Consider the following 22,875-nt stretch of genomic DNA (forward strand, 5'->3'; position numbering starts at 1 on the left):
TTCCGATCCCAAGAACATAATTGCCGTACTACAAGACTTTTATAAAGACCAATATAAATCCTCCCACACCAACATAACAGAGGGCAGATCCTTCCTCCAACATTTATCTCTCCCAAAACTTACACAGGAGCAGTTGGATGTAATTAAAGCAGATATTAAGGAAGAGGAGGTAACGCAAACTATTATGCGGGCTTAACACGAGACGATCTATCATGCGATAGATCGTCAGGGTCACGGTTTTCGTGACGCACATCCGGCATCGCTTGCGACGTCGGCCTGTGTGACACCTCCTAGCGACGCAGTATCGCTCACAAATCGTGAGTCGTGTACTGGTCACTAGGTTACATAAAATTGTTTATTAAACATGGCGCCGGTTGTTCATCGTTCCCGTGGCAGCACACGTCGCTCCGTGTGACACCACGGGAACGATGAACATTGCTTACCTGCGTCCCGCGGCTCCCGCCGGCTATGTGGGAGGAATGAGGTGGGCGGGATGTTTACATACCGCTCATCTCCGCCCCTCCGCCTCTATTGGCTGGCCGCCGTGTGACGTCGCTGTAACGCCGAACATCCCTCCCACTTCCGGAAGTGGATGTTCGCCGCCCTCAGCAACGTCGCACGGGAGGTAAGTACGTGTGACGGGGGGTTAACGACTTTGTGCACCACGGGCAATCAATTACCCATGACGCACAAACGACGGGGGCGGTTACAATCGCTCGTGCAATCGCACGATAGATCGTAACTTTTAAAGCCCGCATTAGTCATCTTCAGAATGGGAAGGCACCCGGATCTGATGGGTATAGTGGGGAGTTTTATAAGGCACTTAAAGAACAGATTTCCCCGACATTGACTACTTATGACAACAACATTTTGACAACGGGGGACATTCCAGTCAAATCCAAAGAGACGTACATCAAAGTAATACCGAAACAAGAAAAGGACCCCCTAGAGGCAGGCTCCTATAGACCTATTTCACTAATTGACCTAGAACAAAAGATGATGTCTAAAATAATGGCTGAACATTTGATTGGGGTGCTTCCTCAGTTGGTGAAACAGGCTCAGGTGGGGTTTGTTAAAGGGAGGGCTGCGGTTAAGAACATAAGGAAAGTTTTGACAGTGTTGGACGTGGTAGGATGACAGCAACACTCAGGTGACAGACCAGCTCTCCTAACTCTAGATGCAGAGAAAGCATTTGATAACGTCAGTTGGGAATGGTTGGGGGCGACGCTGGACACTTTCAATTTAAAAGGCAAATATAGAACATACTTGGACGGGGTATACAACAGCCCTACAGCCAGAATACATACTCCTGGATTCCTCTCTGCTCCTTTTCACCTACACAAAAGGGACCAGACAGGGCTGTCCAATGTCGCCATTGTTTTTGAACCTGGCCATGGAACCCTTTGCTAGATATGTGGAAGAGACTGATCTATTTCATGGAATTATTATTATTTATTATTTTTATTTATTTATAGAGCACCATTAATTCCATGGTGCTGTACATGAGAAGGGGGTTACATACAAAATACGTATACAAGTTACAGTAGACAGACTAGTACAGAGGGAAGAGGGCCCTACCCTTGCGGGCTTACATTCTATAGGATTATGGGGAGGAGACAATAGGTGGGGTGTAGGTCAGGCGGCGGCTCCGCACGGTGGTCGGGCGGCAGCTCCGCACGGTGGTCGGGCGGCAGCGAGTTCATTGTAGATTGTAGGCATTTCTGAACAGGTGCGTTTTCAGGTTCCGTTTGAAGTTTGCAAGGGTAGGGGATGGAATTAATGTAAGCAAGGATATAGCCAAAATTGCTCATTTTGCAGATGACGTCATATTGTTCCTGTCACAACCACTAGCACAGTTAGGAGATATTTTTTATTTTATTCAGAAACTTGGGGAATACTCGGGCTACAAGATCAATATTAACAAAAGTGAACTTTTAGAATTAGGAGAAAAAACACCCCTGGAGCACTGGAGGAAGCTGGGTTTGGAGCTCCGTATCTCAAAGTCACATATAACGTATTTGGGGATAAAGATAGGGAGGTGACCAGATCAATTATACTCACTAAACTATACCCCCCTGATAGGTAAAATATTGGAGGAATTGCAAAGGTGGCATCACTTACCAATATCCCTTCTGGGTAGATGTCATTTGATCAAAATGATTAGCTTTGCCAGACTCCTATATCCCTTGCAAACCCTACCCCTGATTTTAAAACACTCGGACATAAACAAACTAAAGAAGACCTTTACACACTTTATTTTGACAGGTAAAAGACCCAGAATCGCTGAAGAAATATTGATACTATTAAGAAATGAAGGAGCGCTTAATTTCCCAAACATACGGGCTTACAATATTGCCTCTTTGTTCAAGCATGTGGTGGATGGATGCACGACACGAGTTGTTACTCAAACACACATCTAGAATGACAGTTAGCTGCCCCATGGGACCTGACAGCTCTTATCCAGACTAAACAAGCCAAACTGCCACAGTCGATAAAATCCTCCTTTCTACTAAGGGACACTATAATGTCCTGAAAAATAGTAAGGAAAGCTTTCCAACTCCCCTCTACAGATATGCCAATATTTGGCCACCCCAAATTCCCCCAGGGAGCAGAGATCAGGATAGTAATTGGACAGACAAGTGACCATGTACGGAAGGCGGGGAGTATTAGGAGCTTAGAGGATAAAAAAAAAAAAAAAAAAAAAAAATCGATGTCTCCACAAGAAATCATGGTTAAATTCCAGATACATAGTAAGCATTTCATACCGATCCTGCAGCTCCGGTCTTTCTGTCAATCCAGACTCAGACAGTTAGAAAAGGAAGCTACCTCTCATGCCCTAGACGAAATTATTGGCCCATGTACCCAGATGGTGAGCATTTCCTCACTGTACGGTAATATAAGACACAAATTTTTGAAAGCAAGACAGAGTAAACCGTTCAGGACATGGAAGAGGTGGACTAGAGACGAGGAGATAGCGGAGACAATACTGCAAGGGTGGGAACGGGTGAGAAAATCCATCTTGTGTGAGAGATGGAGGAAGACTTATTTTAAATGCATGCACACAGCGCTGTATGGATTTAACATCCCGCCTTCCCTTAGTTGCCCTGACAGAATTATAGTGTGTCCTAATTGTAGGGTGCCCTTTACAAACCTTTGGCACGGGGTGTGGGAATGCACAGAAGTAGTAACATACTGGAAGCTAATAAAGAGACCAGATCCAGGCATGTTGGGGAACAGAACTTCCACAAGCGCCACAGGCTTTGCTTTTCCATCAGCTTCGTCCCCGTGAATCTGAATCTAAACTTGGGATAGACAAAGTGAAGATCCCTAGAAATATTCACACATTTTTAATTGTGGCTTTACGAAATCTTTTTAGTGAGTGGCTTAAACCAAATATTCCATCAATGGGATCAATAATATCTCAAATGAAGCAATTATTAGGACTAGAATTGATAGAAGCTGAAAGGAGCAAAGAAAAATCAGCGGGGAGGGTTTTTCCGCTGTGGAAACAGTTTATAGGGTTCCACTATAGTCCTCAGGAAATTCTGAAACTAGTCAGTCCTTTTCGCCATACGGAATGGTACTGTCTGGAAAACCTGGGGGGGACATTGGGGGCTTTAGGGACATCAACAATTACTTAATGTGCATTATATGGAATCGGTGGCTGATACCATCACAGAGGCAGAATTGTGGAAGGGTTCACATTCTCACTCATTGTTTCTTTGTGTACATGTCTTCTTTCCCTTTTTTTTTTTCTTGTGTTAATACTCTATTTTTCCTTCACTTTTTTTATTTAATAGCTTAAATTAAAAAGGCTGTAACTAACGCTATAGCAATGTGCAAGGTACACTGCTCGAAGGTTGAGCATATCAATCTCATGTACACGGTTTAATTCTTTGAACAAGTTATTGCTTCCCTTTGTTATGTCTAAAAAAAAATTAATTAAAAAAGAATGTTTTTTTTTTTAAAAAAAAAGTAGCATCTGCATAAAAATTGTTAGCATCAGAAATTTCCAGACCCACATTTTAAATACATATAAGGTTAGACTCAAACATGCATGATATTATCCAAAGAACTAGAGTCATTGCACCAAATTTTTGTCTTTTACAAAAGTGCAATCAATTTTATTATAACTTAGTGCTTAAAACACAGATTATTTTTTGTATAGACAATTTCACAGATAATGTTTCAACGGTAAATTACATGGATACAGGGAAGACAAAGGGGCCCTCTTTACAGATAGCACAGCTATTAGTAAATTGGCAACATTATATCTACTTCTAGATCAACACTGGAATAGCATATAGTACCCACAGAAATGTGCATAGTATTGTAAACCTTAGATGGTATCCATATGCTACTTCCTATTAGGCAAATGCTACAGTCATGGCCAAACGTTTTGAGAATGCTACAAATATTAAATTTTTACAAAGTCTACTGCTTAAGTTTTTCTAATGGCAATTTGCATATACTCCAGAATGTCATAAAGAGTGATCAGCTTAACAGCAATTACTTGCAAAGTCAATATTGGCTAAGAAAATGAACTTCAACCCCCAAAACACATTTCAACATCATTGCATTCCTGCCTTAAAAGGAGCAGCTAACATTGTTTTAGTTATTGTTCCATTAACACAGGTGTGGGTGTTGATGAGGACAGGGCTGGCGATCAATCAGTCATGATTAAGTAAAGCGGGCTTTACACACTGCGATATCGGTCCCTATATCGCTAGTGTGGGTACCCGCCCCCATCTGTTGCGTGACACGGGCAAATTGCTGCCCGTGCCGCACAACATCGCCCAGACCCGTCACACATACTTACCTGCCCGGCGACGTCGCTGTGACCGGTGAACTGCCTCCTTTCTAAGGGGGCGGTCCGTGCGGCGTCACAGCGACGTCACTAAGCGGCCGCCCAATAGCAGCGGAGGGGCGGAGCTGAGCGGGACCTAACATTCTGCCCACCTCCTTCCTTCCGCATAGCGGCCGGGAGGCAGGTAAGGAGAGCTTCCTCGTTCCTGCGGTGTCACATGGAGCGATGTGTGCTGTCGCAGGAACGAGGAACAACCTCGTTACTGCTGCAGTAACGATTTTTGAGAATGGACCCCCATGTCACCGATGAGCGATTTTGCACGTTTTTGCAACAATGCAAAATCGCTCATCGGTGTCACACGCAACGGCATCGCTAATGCGGCCGGATGTGCGTCACCAATTCCGTGACCCCAACGAGTTCGCATTAGCGATGTCGTAGCGTGTAAAGCCCCCTTTAGAATGACACCACTGGACACTTTAAAAGGAGGCTGGTGCTTGGTATCATTGTTTCTCTTCAGTTAACCATGGTTATCTCTAAAGAAACACGTGCAGCCATCATTGCTCTGCACAAAAATGGCCTAACAGGGAAGAGTATCGCAGCTACAAAGATTGCACCTCAGTCAACAATCTATCGCATCATCAAGAACTTCAAGGAGAGAGCTTCCATTGTTGCCAAAAAGGCTCCAGGGCGCCCAAGAAGAACCAGCAAACGCCAGGACTGTATCTTAAACCTGTTTCAGCTGCGGGATTGGACTACCATGGCAGCAGGCTGGTGTGAGTGCTTCTGCACGCACTGTGAGGCGGAGACTCTTTGAGCAAGGCCTGGTTTCAAGGAGGGCAGCAAAGAAGCCACTTCTCTCCAGAAAAAACATCAGGGACCGACTGATATTCTGCAAAAGGTACAGGGAGTGGACTGCTGAGGACTGGGGTAAAGTAATTTTCTCAGATGAATCCCCTTTTCGATTGTTTGGGACATCTGGAAAACAGCTTATTAGGAGAAGAAGAGGTGAGCGCTACCACCAGTCTTGTCTCATGCCAACTGTTAAGCATCCTGAAACGATTCATGTGTGGGGTTGCTTCTCAGCCAAGGGAATCGGCTCACTCACAGTCTTGCCTAAAAACACAGCCATGAATAAAGAATGGTACCAGAATGTCCTCCAAGAGCAACTTCTCCCAACCGTCCAAGAGCAGTTTGGCGCCCAACAATGCCTTTTCCAGCATGATGGAGCACCTTGCCATAAAGCAAACGTGATCACTAAATGGCTCATGGAACAAAACAGAGATTTTGGGTCCATGGCCTGGAAACTCCCCAGATCTTAATCCCATTGAGAACTTGTGGGCAATCATCAAGAGACGGGTGGACAAACAAAAACCAACAAATTCTGGCAAAATGCAAGCATTGCTTATGCAAGAATGGACAGCTATCAGTCAGGAATGCTCCAGAAGTTGATTGAGAGCATGCCAGGGAGAATTGCGGAGGTCCTGAAGAAGAAGGGTCAACACTGCAAATATTGACTTGCTGCATTAACTCATTCTAACTGTCAATATAACCTTTTGGCACTCATAATCGGATTGCAATTATATTTCTGTATGTGATGTAAACATCAGACAAACACAATTAAAAACCAGAGGGCAACAGATCATGTGAAAATATAATTTTGGTGTCATTCTCAAAACGTTTGGCCATGACTGTAGATAAGCGCACAGACATTATTTTAAGTGCATGAAGTACGTGCATAGAAATATAAAAAAATGTACACAAAACATACTATGCAGATACAAAAGTCGTTTTAGCAGAGCAGTGTGTCACTATGCAAATGCATGTATTGTATACAAAACAATGTAGATACAGAGCAAACAAACGTTTAGTAGGGCAGTGCCTCACTATACATATGCATAGATGTTCCTATTGTGATCCCTGATTGTGCTCACAAGGTTAAACCAGTGCTGATTAAAGATCCAAGGTTACAATATTCTTCCTTACCCATGTGGGAGCCAGGGAGTTGTGTTTGTGTGAAGTGGGCTCCTGCCCCTACAGCTGTTTCACAGACGTAAAGATCCGCTTCGTCAGGGGGCGTGGAAAATTGTATAATTGAAAACATCAGCTCAAGACGCAAAAAAAATAAGCAGTCTCTGAGCTCCACATCCCGAAAAATGAGAACGCTATGGGTTTCAGAAAATGGCGCCAAAAGCACAAATTTTATTTTTTTTTAACAAACTTCTGAATTTTTGTAACCCCTTAGATAAAAGTACAAGCATACATGTTTGGTTTCTACGAACTCGTACTAATCTGAGGAATCATACTGACATGTTAGTTTTACCATATAGTGAACACTGTGAATAAAATATTCGAAAAACAATCGTGCAATTGCACTTTTTTTGCAAATTCACCGCACTTGGAATTTTTTTCCTATTTCCCAGTACAATAGATGGTAAAACTAATGATTTCACTCAAAAGTACAATTTGTCACTCAATAAATAAGCCCTTATATGGCAAGATTGACGGAAAAATAAAAAGTTACGGCTCTCGGAAGAAGGGGAGCAAAAAAAAACCAAAACGGAAAATCGCCCGGGGGTGAAGGGGTTAAGTTTTGAGTACTATAATACTATGACAAAATCTTATGAACGTATGAATAACAAAACTGATAGCTGTCAGTGAATGGCCCTCAGCAATACGTCTGGCTCATGTACACGGAAAGCCACATTACACTGCAGGGGGTATAATTTTACTGCAAGGGGTGTGTGTAATTATACTCCAGGAGGCGGTTATTTCACGATAAGTTACTATATGAATATTCTCAAAAGGGGGATAATTATTATAGTCAAAGGGATGGGGTCATTATTCTATGATTATAATCTAGTGGGGGAGGGTCATTATTCTAGGATTATAATCTGGTGGGGGACATTATTCTACAATTATACTCCAGGGAGTGGTCACCACAAAAACGCAGCAAAAAAAACCAAAAAAAACTGCACTGTGCGGACAGCCAAAATAAAATCTCAGACTTTGTTTGGGAAGGAAATTCATGCAGTTTTGACATCAAAACTGCACCCAAAAAACGCGCAGAAAGAGCGGCAAAAAACGCAGCATGTGCACATAGCCTTATATAGGACTACACTGTGTGCAGACGTATTAGGTAAATGAGTATTTTGATCACGATACGTTTTATACATGTTGTCCTACTTCAAGCTGTATAGGCTTAAGAGCCAACTACCAATTAAGTAAATCAAGTGATGTGCATCTCTGTAAATAGGAGGGGTGTGGTGTAATGACATCAACACCCTATATAAGGTGTGCTTAATTATTAGGCAACTTCCTTTCCTTTGGCAAAATGGGTCAGAAGAGAGATATGACGGGCTCTGAAAAGTCCAAAATTGTGAGATGTCTTGCAGAGGGATGCAGCAGTCTTTAAATTGCCAAACATTTGAAGCGTGATCACCGAACAATCAAGCGTTTCAGGGCAAATAGCCAACAGGGTCGCAGGAAGAGTGTTGGGCAAAAAAGGGGCAAAATAACTGCCCATAAATTCAGGAAAATCGAGCGTGAAGCTGCCAGGATGCCATTTACCACCAGTTTGGCCTTATTTCAGAGCTGCAACGTTACTGGAGTATCAAAAAGCACAAGGTGTGCCATACTCAAGGACATGGCCAAGGTTAGGAAGGCTGAAAAACCACCACCTCTGAACAAGAAACATAAGATAAAACGTCAAGACTGGGCCAAGAAATATCTTAAGACTGATTTTTCAAAAGTTTTATGGACTGATGAAATGAGAGTGACTCTTGATGGGCTTGAGGAATGGCTGTTATGATCCGGAACCATGGAAGATCATAATAGATCATTGGCAAAAAGGTGACAAGAGCATTGGCAACTAATCTAGCCGCCATCCCCTTACTAACCATCAACAATAGAAGTAGCTGAGAGGTGAACTAACATCCTATGCACCGCGAATCCAGCCAGAGAACTAGCTATCCTAAAGGAAGGAAAGATGAATAACTCTCTGCCTCAGAAATAGACCGCAAAAGGTATAGCAAGCCCCCACATTCAAAGGCTACAGTGATATAGGAAAATACAATACACGGATGATAGGATTAGCAAAGGTGAGGCCCCACTAACTAAATAGAAAAGGATAGGAAAGGGGCTGATGGTGGCCAGAAAAAAACCCTACAAAAACCCAAATACCTGATAGTACAAAAAGGTCCTCAGATCGCACGATCCGCACTCTGTCCTACATCAGGCAATCTTGTCAAACTAATGAACAGAAAATAGGAACAATTACAAACTCAAGAAGCAACAAACACATGGACTTATAGGAGCAAAACTCCAAACATAGCTGCAGGGTGCTTCCCAGGTAGGCAACAAAGAGGGAAGATTCCTGCATGCAAATCAACTGACAATAACCACAGTAAATGACAAACCCAGATAAGAACAAAAAGAACAAAACAACTAAGAAAGAACCAAGCACTTATCCGGGGTTAGATGTGGTCTGGAGCAGATGAAAAGGCTGGTGAACTAAAGAACAAATGATAACCAGCCCAGACAGCCATTAAGCAAGAGCTTAAATAGGCAGAGAGTTAGCAATGGAAACGCCCATTGATCCAGCACACTTGGTCTCTGTCCAAACCATTCCTGGCCACAAGAGGGAGCCTCACAGCAGCAAAAGCATAACTGACATTCACAACAGGTGGGCCAGAGGCTGATCAGTAAAGAGCAGAGAGCTCCACTCAGACGCCAGCAAAGTGGAGGTGGGGTACTGGTATGGGCTGGTATCATCAAAGATGTGGGACCTTTTCGGGTTGAGGATAGAGTGAAGCTCAACTCCGAGACCTACTGCCAGTTTCTGGAAAACAACTTCTTCAAGCAGTGGTACAGGAAGGAGTCGGTATCGTTCAAGAAAAACATGATTTTCATGCAGGACAATTCTCCATCACATGCATCCAACTACTTCACAGCCTGGCTGTCCAGTAAAGGTCTAAAACAGGGGTGGGGAACCTTTTTACTGCCGGGGGCCATCTGGAAATTTCTACGAACCATCGGGGGCTGCACAAAATTATCAATGTGAAAATTATCCGGCTACATTTGGTCAAGCAATTAATTAACTTACCCCTATTGTGGTGGCCAGAGATGCTTCTCTTTGGCGCAGCGGTTCATTTTCGGTGATATTGATCATGTTGCTTCTCACAGCTGCTTTTCCAGGATTGTCTCGGTCTGGAGCAGTCAACTCTTTGTGATAATAAGATTGGTAAATCATATACATCACAACTCACACTGGGACTGCTGTATATATATATACACATCACAGGAGGGGCTGGGGGCATATACATCACATAGGAGATGCTGGAACTACTGTATATACATCACATAGGAGATGCTGGGACAGCTGTATATATATATATATATATATATATATATATATATATATATTTTAAAGGATATGCCCCAGCCCCTCCTGTGATGTATATGCCCCAGCATTTCCAATGTGATGTATATGCCAACAGCCCCTCTCGTGATGTATATGCCCCCAGGGTCTCCTGTGATGTGTATGCTCCAGCCCCACCTGTAATATATACATTACAGAAGACAATGGGGCATATACATCACAGGAGGGGCTGGGGGCATATACATCACAGGAGGGGCTGGGGCATATATATGCCCCCAGCCCCTCCTGTGATGTATATGTCCCCAGTGTCTCCTGTGATGTGTATGCTCCAGCCCCACCTGTAATATATACATTACAGGAGAAAATGGGGCATATACATCACAAGAAGGGCTAGGAGCATATACATCACAGGTGGGGCTGGGAGAAAATATACGTCACAAAAAAGGCTGAGGACATATACATCACTGGGAGGCATAGATATTGCTTTGGAGAGCAGACAGCACTGGGGGGGGGGCACGGACAGCACTGGGGGGGAACGGACAGCAATAGGGGGCACGGACAGCAATAGGGGGGCACGGACAGCATTGTGGAGAATGGACATCACTGGGGGCACAGCACTGGGGGCACAGCACTGTGGGGGGTGGGGGGAGTCACACAGCTCTGGGGGAGGGGGGGCACACAGACCTAGTGGAGAGGGGGGTACACACAATCCTAGAAGAGGGGGGGGACACACAGACCTAGAAGAGGGGGGACACACAGACCTAGAGGGGGGGGGACACACAGACCTAGAGGAGGGGGGGGGACACAGATCTAGTGGAGAGGGGGGACAGAGACCTAGGGGAGGGGGGGCACACAGCCCTGGGGGCCACACAAACCTGGGGAAGCACACAACCCTGTGGAAGAAGCACACAACCCTGGTGGAGCGGACACAGAGGGAGCAGGCACATGGCAGCTGGGAAATGAGCACATAGCAGCACAGTGGGAACGGGCACACAGCACAGTGGGAGCGCACACTGGGGAGCGGGCACGGGGGAGCTGGCACAAAGGAGCAAGCACGGAGGAGCGGGCACGGGGAAGCTGTAACGGAGAAGCGGGCACGGGGGAGCGAGCACGTATTAGCTAACACGCAGCACGGGGGAGCGCGCACGGAAGAGCTGGCACGCAGCAGGGGGGAGCGCTCACCTACTAGTTGAAGCCGTCAAACTGCTGCTGGGCTTCTGTGGGACGGGGTGAAAGTGTTAACCCCGACCCACAAAATAAGTCCTGAGCACACACGCACTGACCAGCGTTCAGTAGTGAACGCTGAATGCGCGTCCTCGTAGAGCGCATGGGGATTTAAAGGGCCGGCAACCGGCAAGACACGGATGCCGGCAGAGTCCTGGGGGCAGTAGAAAAGGTCTTCCGGAGGTTCCCCACTCCTAGTCTAAAAGATGAAAAAATAATCACATGGCCCCCTTGTTCACCTGATCTGGACCCCATAGAGAACCTGTGGTCCCTCATAAAATGTGACATCTACAGGGAGGGAAAACAGTACACCTCTCGGAACGGTGTCTGGGAGGCTGTGGTGGCTGCTGCACGCAATGTTGATCGCAAACAGATCAAGCAACTGACAGAATCTATAGATGGTAGGCTGTGTAGTGTCATCATAAAGAAAGGTGGCTATATTGGACACCAATTTTTTGGGGTTTTGTTTTTGCATGTCAGATATGTTTTTTTCTAAATTTTGTGCAGTTATATTGGTTTACCTTGTGAAAATAAACAAGTGAGATGGGAATATATTTGGTTTTTATTAAGTTGCCTAATAATTCTGCACAGTAATAGTTACCTGCACAAACAGATATCCTCCTAAGATAGCCAAATCTAAAAAAACCCACTCCAACTTCCAAAAATATTAAGCTTTGATATTTGAGTCTTTGAGAACATAGTTGTTAATCAATAATAAAAAACTCCTCTAAAATACCACTTGCCTAATAATTCTGCTTGCGGTGTATATAAACTTTTTAGTTTCACATTCCTAAACTTCACGTTTAACAAAGAAAATGAAACTATACAAGTCCTTATCTAAAGTAAGCAGAGGTCTCTGTTGCATTACACCAGGAAAGACACAGTACAGGCTCTACAAAGACAAAATGGAGTGTAGATTTAACAAAATAGATTGTGCTCTCATTAAAGCAATACACAGATGGATGAATAAAGAGTATAACTTGGCTATAAAAAAAGTTTATTCTCCCCATCAAAAATTAGAAAAATGAAATATGTAAAAACATGAATAGTTTGTAAATGATCATAAAACGTACACAACTGTAATGACCCATGAAAAGAAATGAACTCTTTATTAACAGATAGTAAAAGCCTATTAATATTTACTAAAACAGACATTCTATTCATGACTATGGCTTCACTCCTGTTATTTACCCTGTTACCAGCGTACGCTGCTTACACAGAGTCGGTGCTCATTGGTCTCCCGCAGTCAAACACACCAATGCGTGCTGCCCTGCAGGAGCCCGACGACCAAAAAATGAACCAGAACAGTGTGTAACGATCAGCAATTTCACAGCAGGGGCCAGATCGCTGCTTAGTGTCACACACAGCGAGATCGCTGATGAGGTCACTGGTACAACACAAAACCTGTGACTCAGCAGCGATCTTGCTAGCGATCTCGCTATGTACCCCTTCCACAAAGACAAAATGGAGTGTAGATTTAAAAAATTAGATACTGCTCTCATTCAAGCAATACACAAATGGATGAATAGAGTATAACTTAGCTATATATTAAAAAAAAAAAAAAAATTGTCTCCTAATCAAAAATTAGAAGAAAAAGTATGTAAAAAGATGAAGTTTGTAAATGATCCATCATAAAAAGTACACAACCGTAATGACCCATGAAATAAAATGAACTCTCTATTAACAGATAGCAAGTCTTAATATTTACAAAAACAGGCATTCTACTCATGACTATGGCTTCAATCTTGCGTGAATTATCTTATGTATAATAAAATCTGCTTTCCGAGCAAAACATTTTCCACATTCTGAACATGAATATGGATTCTCTCCTGTGTGAATTATCTTATGTTTATTAAGATTTGATTTTGCAGCAAAACATTTCCCACATTCTGAACATGAATATGACTTCTCTCCTGTGTGAATTCTCGCATGTATAATAAGATGTGATTTCCGAGCAAAACATTTTCCACATTCTGAACATGAATATGGCTTCTCTCCTGTGTGAATTATCTTATGTTTATTAAGATTTGATTTTACAGCAAAACATTTTCCACATTCTGAACATGAATATGGCTTCTCTCCTGTGTGAATTATCTTATGTTTATTAAGATTTGATTTTGCAGCAAAACATTCCCCACATTCTGAACATGAATATGATTTCTCTCCTGTGTGAATTCGCTCATGTGTAATGAGATATGATTGCTGAGAAAAACATTTCCAACATTCTGAACATGAATATGGCTTCTCTCCTGTGTGAATTCTCCCATGTTTAACAAGAGCTGATTTCTCAGCAAAACATTTCCCACATTCTGAACATGAATATGAATACTCTCCTGTGTGAATTCTCTCATGTGTAATGAGATATGATTGCTGAGAAAAACATTTCCCACATTCTGAACATGAATATGGCTTCTCTCCTGTGTGAATTCTCCCATGTTTAACAAGAGCTGATTTCTGAGCAAAACATTTCTCACATTCTGAACATGAATATGGCTTTTCTCCTGTGTGAATTCTCCCATGTTTAACAAGAGCTGATATCTGAGCAAAACATTTCTCACATTCTGAACATGAATATGGCTTCTCTCCTGTGTGAATTCTCACATGTTTAACAAGACTTGATTTGTGAGCAAAACATTTCCCACATTCTGAACATGAATATGGCTTCTCTCCTGTGTGAATTTTCTCATGTCTAATGAGCTCTGATTTCATAGCAAAACATTTCCCACATACTGCACATGAACATGGCTTCACTCCTGTGTGAATGCTCTCATGTGTAATGAGATGTGATTTCTGAGCAAAACATTTCCCACATTCTGCACATGAATATGGCTTCACTCCTGTGTGAATTATCTCATGTCTAATAAGATTTGATTTCTGAGCAAAACATTTCTCACATTCTGAACATGAATATGGCTTCGCTTCTTTGTTATTTTCACTTCCCTTAGCATTCTGTGTAGAACTCCTGGTACCGTCATCTGTCATAAAAAAAAATTGAAGTTATAAGCTTTTAATAATATAACTTCAAACATTCGCATAGACACTCATAAATCCATATAAATTCCAAAGTGTGTAGCAAAATTCTACTTTAACAAGGCCTGTGTGACAGAAAATACCCAAAAATGACATCATTTTAAAAAAAGACATTCAATAAAACATTTACAAACATATCCAGTGGCACTCAATAATATAAGGATACTTTGGCATTGCATTACTGCTGTAGAAATATTAGAAAAAAGGGATTAATACACAGGTAATGAGAAAAATGAGTGAAACGACATAGGCATTTCATTACTGCTTTAGAGATATTTGCAAAGTGAGATTCTTAGCTTATGTATTGACCAATCCATGTGAGCCCCATTAACCTTGACAAGCATCTGACCAAGCACTCCGCCCTATAGCCAGGGTGTGTCCACCATCTTATTTTACCAGGAACCTATCTGCCCAGACATGCAGATTGTTAATCACACATAGAGGCATTTAAGGTTAGGTTCCCAATATAATGAGATCACCTTGTCGAGGTTATCGGGCTCACATGGATTGGCCAATACATAAGCTAAGAATCTCTCTTTACAAATAGCTCTAAAGCAGTAATGCAATGCCTAGGTCTTTTTACTCATTTTTCACATTAGCTATGTATTTATCCCTTTTTTGTAATATTCCTACAGCAGCAATGCAATGCAAAAGTACACCTCAGATGCGTCACAGGAATTAAAGCAATGTGGAAGGAAAAAATTAAGATTTTAATTTTTCCCACAAAAGTGTTGCTTTAACCACAAATTTTCATTTTCCCAAGGGTAAGATGAGGAAATGGACCATATAATTCTGTTAGGCAATTTCTCGAGGGTACGCCGATAGCCCATATGTGGTGAAAACTACTGCTTGGGTCCACAGCAGGACTCGGAAGGGAAGGAGCAACATTTGACTTTTGGAGAACAAAATTGGCTGAAATAGATAGAGGATGCCAAGTCACGTTTGTAAAGCCCTTGATGTGCCTAAACAGTGGAAACACCCCACAAATTATCTCATTTTGGAAACTACACCACTGAAGGAATGTATTTAGAGGTGTGGAGATGATAGGAGTACCCTTATATAAGGCAAGGGGTCTTTAGCCGACCCCCCAGCTATTATGGCGGACCCATCTGCACCCAATGATAAGGTTGCTGGGGGCGTTGGATATGTGGAACGCCCCATAGGCTGTGAGCTGTGAATGCTGCTGTCAAAGATTGAAAAGTTAACAGCAATGGGTAAAGCTTACCTCCACTGAATAACTGAATAGACATCATCTGCTGCCAATAACAGAGACTTAGCTTCTGGTCCGCAAGAAGTAATAGGATGAAATAATACTTTACATATCGAGAAGGGGTTAAAGAAAACCTGGCAGCTACAAGAACACTATTTATTTGCAGATACAGTGGCAATCTGAGTACCTAGTATTTAAATAATATCTATCTGGTTTATTCAAACAGTGTGTAATGCTAGTCACTGCATTTATTTCCTCCCCTACACGTAGTGTCTCTCTCCTTTGTGTGCAGTGTAGGACTTTTGCTTTTCCCTGTGTCTGTGGTATTTGTGGGGTTTGCATCTCCACTCCAGGTGGGGGGAGAGGGTGGTGTTAGATCAGGGTTTGTACAGGAGTTAGTGTGGCGCCCCTGAGGCATCAGTTGCCACAGGATACTGCATCGCAACCAAGGTGTGGTATCAATCTCGGGTACGGTGGAGGTAATTCACCGGTATGCACACAATTCACACAACACTCATCTTAGCAGCTCTGCCATTGGGCCTGGACTAGGGTAGGATGGGGGGGTGGCCATCACGAGGTATGTGACCTCCTGCCCACTAGTTCAGCCAACCCGGGGAATGGAGTGTAATTCGGGGGAGCAGCCTGTGACCGCAAGGTAGAGAAGAGACAGATCAGCAGGAGAGCTGTACAGACAGTCAATCAAGGAGTGAAGACCTGTGGCTTGGAGCTGGTGCAGCTCGGCCCAGGTATGGAATAGAAAGGGATCCTAGGGCTCACGTAGAGTGCAGCAGGCACCCGTGACCCGTTTCACTAGCAAGCAAGTGGGTGGCAAGTCCATTAGAACAAGGAACACACAGAAAGGTGCATTGGCCTTGACCTCCGAACTATCCGGGATCAGCTGGAGCCCACCACAGCAAAGCTCAGTACTCCAGAGGCGGCACGTGTCATCTCTGTGCATCGGATACCTCAGTGAGTAAAGAAACTTTGATTTCAATCTCTGTGTCGATCCATATTTCCTCGGCACTTCAGGCACCACGCTCGCCTTACAACATCAGTGTCGACTACCACTCTCAACTTTGCCTGTGGAAAGCTGTACCAACCAAGCTGCGCTACCATCTGCCCCAGAGGAAATGTCCCGTAGTGTCGGCTCATAAATAGCCGCAAACCACAGGTGGCGTCACGAATAACTTTCATCCCCAGTAAATATTTCCCTTCCACCATCTTTATTGACACCGCTGGGGTCACGAAAGCGGGCCTGGCCGCTGTGACATCCCCCTTTCTACACCGGCCTGGTGATGAGTAACCCGCAAGACCCCGTGGGCGCGTCATTAGAGTTACACTGGCGGTCCAGACATGGATACCATCAAGCCTACCTGTGGGATAAGGGACAGCACAAGATCCCTAGTCTGAGGGCCTGATTCAGGGTGTCTCTTCTCCAGTTACCCCGGCACCTCTGTGATACCCTGGTTTTGGGAGTAAGTACTCAGCTAAGTAACTGATCAATCACTCAGAACAGGTAACCCCTGAAGAAACCAAGCACCTCCCAGTTTGATTGAACTGAGCTGTCGCTCAACTAACAGCTTGGCATGGCCCTGATTCCATAGAAAGGCAGCAGTCACTCACTGCATCCAAGACAGCAGAGAGATTGTGGCACAGTGGCTGCAAGGGGAAAATGCAGTTACATTCTCCCAGCAGCTGCTCGCTTCCAGTCACCAGCACAGTGGGAGAGGCTGTAACAGTCACCACTCACTACATAGTGGGTGCACAGTAATCAACCCGCTTGTTCCTTGGCTGACAGCCTGTGAGCGGTAAGTGTTACTGTTTCCCGCACTGCATCGGTGACGGTATACGAGCAGCAGCAGGGAGAACGTAACTTCATTTTCTATTGCAGCTGGGAATGTGACTGTTCTCTTTGTTATTTAATGGTGACTCTTCACTGAGGAGGGTTACCTGTGGAAAGATCTCTACTCTGTTCATCACTCCGCACATCCATTTCTCCTTTTTCCATTGTGTCTGCAGCGTTCTGCATATCTTTTCCCTGAATTTCAAAGCTGTAAAATAAATAATGTAAAAGTCAGGGACAGAAGGAAAAGTCATGTGGAAGGTTCTAGATGGACGCTTCTGTTACCAGAGCAGTGTGGCCCTGAGACCAATCGATGCATGGCCTCTACGCCTCCTATATCGCCCGTGCTGCCCCAGAGTCAGTTCAGCAGGGATAGAAGCAGACGTGGCAGGATCCACTTAGTGTGGTACATTATGACATTGGGATTTCCTTCATTGTTTTGTCTTCACAATTTGGACGCCCTAATGCTTATTTTTCCGTCATTTGAGAATTGTTTTAGTCAACAATGTTGTATTTTTGAAAGTCTTTTTGAGGTAAATTAGTTTTATTCAATTGTTTTTCTTTAAGAGGGTGGACAGAGGCATACATAGAAATCATGGGACCCCACAGCGGAAGTTCTAATTGGTACCCCCCCCCTAAAAAAAAATAAAAATGTAATTAATATTTAACTGGGTCATATAAGAACCTCTCCCAACTTTACAGCCCTTAAACCTACAAATTTGACCACCACACAAAAAGCAAGGCCAGTTCAAAAATATATAAATCCGGGCAGTGATACAGTGGTAAACACAAAACCTACAAACACTACCCTGAAAGGACTCAAAACAAAATTTATTGCAAAAATATCTTTATTATTAAAAGTTGTAAAACAATAGTACAGCAGAAAATGTGAAAAATATACCAATCAAATATGCCCCATGGCACTATATAGTCATCAGTTTGCCAATATTCAGTATTGAAAATATATATCATACATTATTAGTCATAATGACAAACTGTAATATATGGCATCAAATAAATAAATTATGGGGGCGGGGCGATGTAGCCAACCAGAGAGGACGCATGGGAAGAGAGCTCCTATAATCCTGATCTTATCCTGGCTGTTTATACCCGGTTACCTGACACATCTACTCACCGACCTGCTGCTGTGACAGGAGACACCATTTGGAGACTGTCGGTCCTCACCGGAGCTGTTCCCTGAGTAGTGCAGGGCGACGCTGGATCTCCTGAGGCTGGAGTGACTCGCCCAGCCCAGGGCTATGGGACACCCGGTGCCGGGCCGGACTAGTTCGGGGTCGTCAGTGGTGGCAGGGCCCGACTCCGTGGCCCTGGTGGGTGTCAGTTAAATATGGCTGGTGACTTGGGGTTTGTGTTCGTGACGCCACCTGTGGTATGCGGCTATTAAGCCGCTGCTGCTGTTTAGGGCCTCCGGGGTAGAGGGCTCCGGCCGGCCTGGAAGTAACTGAGCTGTCGTTTTGGCCAGATGAGTATGAGGCCTACTCCTGTTCTTTTCCTTGCTGTGATAGGACCCTGCTCTCTGGATTTAGCAATGGCCCTCTTGCTGCTGGGACCGGTGGTACGTCCCTTTCCCTCTGTGGTAGGCTGCACAGGCCCTCTCTGGTGCTTCTCTGCTGGAGTCCACACTGGGCCCTGATGATGCAGCTGTACCTTCGGGCTGTTTATGGGCCAGGTGCTTGCAGCTCTCCTGCCCTTCGGATTCGGCTACCAGGGAGTATTTTAGGCCCTGGTGGCCACAGACTCCGATGTCCGAGTCTCTTCTTTGCCTCTCAGCTCCTCCTGCCTCACTGGGCCAAGCTGCTCCAGCTCTAGGCCCCAGTTCCACAGGACAGCACTACTCTGCGTCTGCTTGCTATGACTTCTCTCTACAGACTGAACACTAACTCCTCCCTCAGGCCAGACTTAAGGAATGCTCCCTGGAACTCCAGGTTCAGAGCTCCCCCTGCTGGTCTGAGGGAGAACTGCGTTGGATGTTAAACTTACTGGCCAATAGACCTCCCAATTACCTCCAGGCTCAGCATTAACCCTTTGGAGGGGCAATGCTGTTGTGGCGACCAGGTCCTGGGGTGCCACAGGAGCATGTGGAGCAGCGGTCATCTTCCCTTAGGCCTGCATCTTCAAAGTGAGCGGCAGCGCGTGACTCCGAAAAGCAGTGAGGAGTGACAGATTTATACACAGAGGTGAAGACCCGGAGCAGTGAGCACAGGGAGCTATTACTCACTTAGCTGTGTAACTGGCAGTCAGTGAACAGCACATTAAGGGCTGGCAGCGTTGCAGGAGACTTTAACCCATAGAGTGCTGGAGGGTCTGGAGTGTGTGCCTTGAAAAACAGGTCCTGCAGATTCTCCCTGACACATCAAAACAAATGAGAGGCACATATTGAAGTCCCCATGCTGCGCAGGCCTGCATCATCCTGATAAATACACCCTGAGTGCTGTGCTGCCCTGGGACTCCCTTCATTATTATTATTATCCACCATATAAGTGGCTGTTTTCCGGCTCTCTAGACGCGGTGAGTGAGTGGAGACGGACATATTACTAAATATACATTATAAAAGGCACGGATTCAGACACACAGGGGCACGATAAGAGAGGGGTGCAGAATCGGCAAATCCCCAGTGTATCAATATCCCCCTAAACAAAGTGGAGCTATTGATAAACTTAAGGAGTTTGCAAGGGGTGGTCAGGCAGATGCCCCTAAAGCCAAGAGAAATGCCACCCCAAAAGGTCAGGCACTATTGGATGACGGGTCAAAGGATCAAGATGATTTAACCCTGAGACAGGTATATGAACAGCTTCAACAAGCAATTTCTACAAGCAACAGCTCCCTCACAGGGAAGATTGAGGAGCTACACTCAGAGGTGGGCCTCCTGTGTCAGGACATGCAATCCCTGAGGGCCCGAACAGCAGAAGTCGAGACGCGAGTGTCTGAACTGAAGGAACAAATTGCACCACTAAAGACAAAAATGATCACAATGGCCGGATCGGCAAATGCATGGCGCCAGAAAGCAGATGATCTAGAGAACCGCATGCCTCGAAACAATATAAGGATCATAGGATTGCCAGAGCACTCGGAAGGTCAGCATCCGGAACGGTTCCTGGAGGAGTGGCTGAAATCTAATCTCTGAGACGAGTTCTCCTCGACATTTGTGGTGGAGAGGGCGCACAGAGTTCCAACGAGGCCTCCTATTCCAGGCGCACCACCACATCCCTTTTTAGCAAGGATGCTCAACTGCAGAGATAGAGACACAGCTCTCCGTCTAGCCCGACAGAAGAGCCCACTCAAGTTCAACAACGCTACGCTCTCGATCTTTCCGGACTTTTCGGTGGACCTCCAGAAACAGAGGGCCCACTTTATGGATGTGAAGAAGAAATTAAGGGAGCGGAACATCATATACTCTATGCTGTACCCTGCCCGGCTCCGCATAGTGCATGAAGGATCGTCTCTGTTTTTTACTACACCTGCTGAGGCTGAGGACTGGCTACAGTTACACCCAAGACCTAAGGGGCAGAAGCAATGAGGTTGCTTTACTAGGTGACATTTTCTGAGCCCCCTTCTCCCACAGTTGCTTGACGCCCCCTTTGGAGACAGATGGGACTTTTCCATGCCTCGAGTGATGGAGGAATTAGTTCTTGTGAAATGGGAGCCCTATCTTTTTCACCCTTATACCACCTATACCAGGACACTGTATTCAGTGGTGGTATCCCCATTGAAGTTTGAAATGTTTTACAGGACTCTTTGAAAAGGTCCTGAAGTTCGATATTGGTTCTTTATTTTTACAGCTGAAAATGAATTAACTTTATTTCTTTGCAGGGACAGGCTTATTACTGTTGGAGGGTTAACCACACTTAATTGCAGGGCAGAAAGCGTCTTACACCTGGGACCCTGGTTCTATAAAAAGATCTATAAGATATGGGGTCAGAGCTGATATTTATGACCTGGAATGTCAGAGGCCTTAAGTCGCCCAAAAAACGTATTAAGATATTTTCCCAAATTAAGCAAATCAGGGCTCAACTGGTGGTACTGGTAGAGACTCACCTCACACGGGACACAGCCAGACTAGTAAACAAACCATGGTACAATGGTCGGCACATGCGTTGCACACCAGCTACTCTAGAGGTGTCTCTCTATTGGTTCATAAACATATCCGCTGGGAGCTGAGGGTGCTAAGGCGTGACCCAGAGGGGCGATTTGTGTTTATATATGCGTCTATAGACTCTAGAGCAAGGGTCTCAAAAACGCAGCCCCCGGGTCGCATGCGGCCTGCCAGTCTGACTTATGCGGCCCGCAGACATTGCAGAACACTTGATATTTGTCCTCCACTGCCTCCAGTCATTTAGCGGTCGCCAGCAGCACTTTCACATTGCAGCCGCAGCTGGCCGCACTTCCGCATTGGAGACGCCGCCAGGGAGAAGCAATCAAAGGCGGAGTTCAATCAGATGTCAGGGCAAACCAATCGACGGCGTCGTTCAACTCGAACTCAGCAGCGCGACCCGAGCACCGCTGACGTCAGCTGCTTTGCCGGCGGGTGCAGCGGAAGGAACAAGAACATAGGGCACGTTAGAACGTTCGTGGTGTCTGTGTTTGTGTGGTGTGTGTGCGTGTGTCTGATGATGATGAGTGTGTGTGTGAGTGTGAGTGTGAGAGAGAGAGTGTGTGTGTGTGTATGATGATGATGAGTGTGTGTGTGTGTATGATGATGGCTGTGTGTGTGTGGATGATGATGATGGCTGAGTGTGTGTGTGTGTGGATGATGGCTGTGTGTGTGTGTGGATGCTGATGATGATGGCTGTGTGTGTAGATGGTGATGATGATGGCTGTATGTGTGTGTGGATGATGATAATTGTGTATGCGTGTGTGGATGATGATGGCTGTGTGTGTGGATGCTGATGGCTGTGTGTGTGTGTGGATGATGATGATGGCTGTGTGTTGATGATGATGGCTGTGTGTGTTGATGGTGATGTCTGTGTGTGTGTGTGGATGATGATATTGGCTGTGTTTTGATGATGATGATGGCTGTGTGTGTTGATTGTGATGATGATGATGGCTGTATGTGTGTGTGAATGATGATGGCTGTGTGTGTTGATTGTGATGATGATTGTGTGTGTGGATGATGATGGCTGTATGTGTGTGTGGATGATGATGATGGCTGTGTGTGTGTGGATGATGATGATGATGGCTGTGTGTTGATGATGATGATAGCGGTGGTGGCTGTGTGTGACTGATGATGGTGGCTGTGTGCGACTGATCATGATGATGTCGGTGGTGGCTGTGTGTGACTGATGATGGTGGTAGTGGTGACTGTGTGCGACTGATGATGGCGGTGGTGGGTGTGTGTGACTGATGATGATCGTGGTGGTGGCTGT

At 44.8% G+C, this 22,875-nt stretch overlaps 2 protein-coding genes across 2 annotated transcripts in view; one reads left to right on the forward strand and one right to left on the reverse strand.

Annotated features, from left to right (window-relative positions):
* The window catches only part of LOC142287505 (uncharacterized), a 178,266-nt gene that overhangs the window by 65,035 nt on the left and 90,356 nt on the right, over positions 1 to 22,875 (forward strand). The window lies entirely within an intron of this gene.
* LOC142287509 (uncharacterized) overlaps positions 10,860 to 22,875 on the reverse strand; it is a 33,931-nt gene continuing 21,915 nt past the window's right edge. Inside the window, exons 2-3 of the mRNA XM_075333450.1 lie at positions 17,599 to 17,699; positions 10,860 to 14,383 (exon numbers count right to left, since the gene is read on the reverse strand). Coding sequence (XP_075189565.1) covers positions 13,140 to 14,383; positions 17,599 to 17,677 — 1,323 coding nt within the window. The 5' untranslated portion in view covers positions 17,678 to 17,699 and the 3' untranslated portion in view covers positions 10,860 to 13,139. The remainder of the gene's footprint in view (positions 14,384 to 17,598; positions 17,700 to 22,875) is intronic.

This window comes from Anomaloglossus baeobatrachus, unplaced genomic scaffold (assembly GCF_048569485.1).
Source record: "Anomaloglossus baeobatrachus isolate aAnoBae1 unplaced genomic scaffold, aAnoBae1.hap1 Scaffold_73, whole genome shotgun sequence".
Classification (NCBI taxonomy): Eukaryota; Metazoa; Chordata; class Amphibia; order Anura; family Aromobatidae; genus Anomaloglossus; species Anomaloglossus baeobatrachus.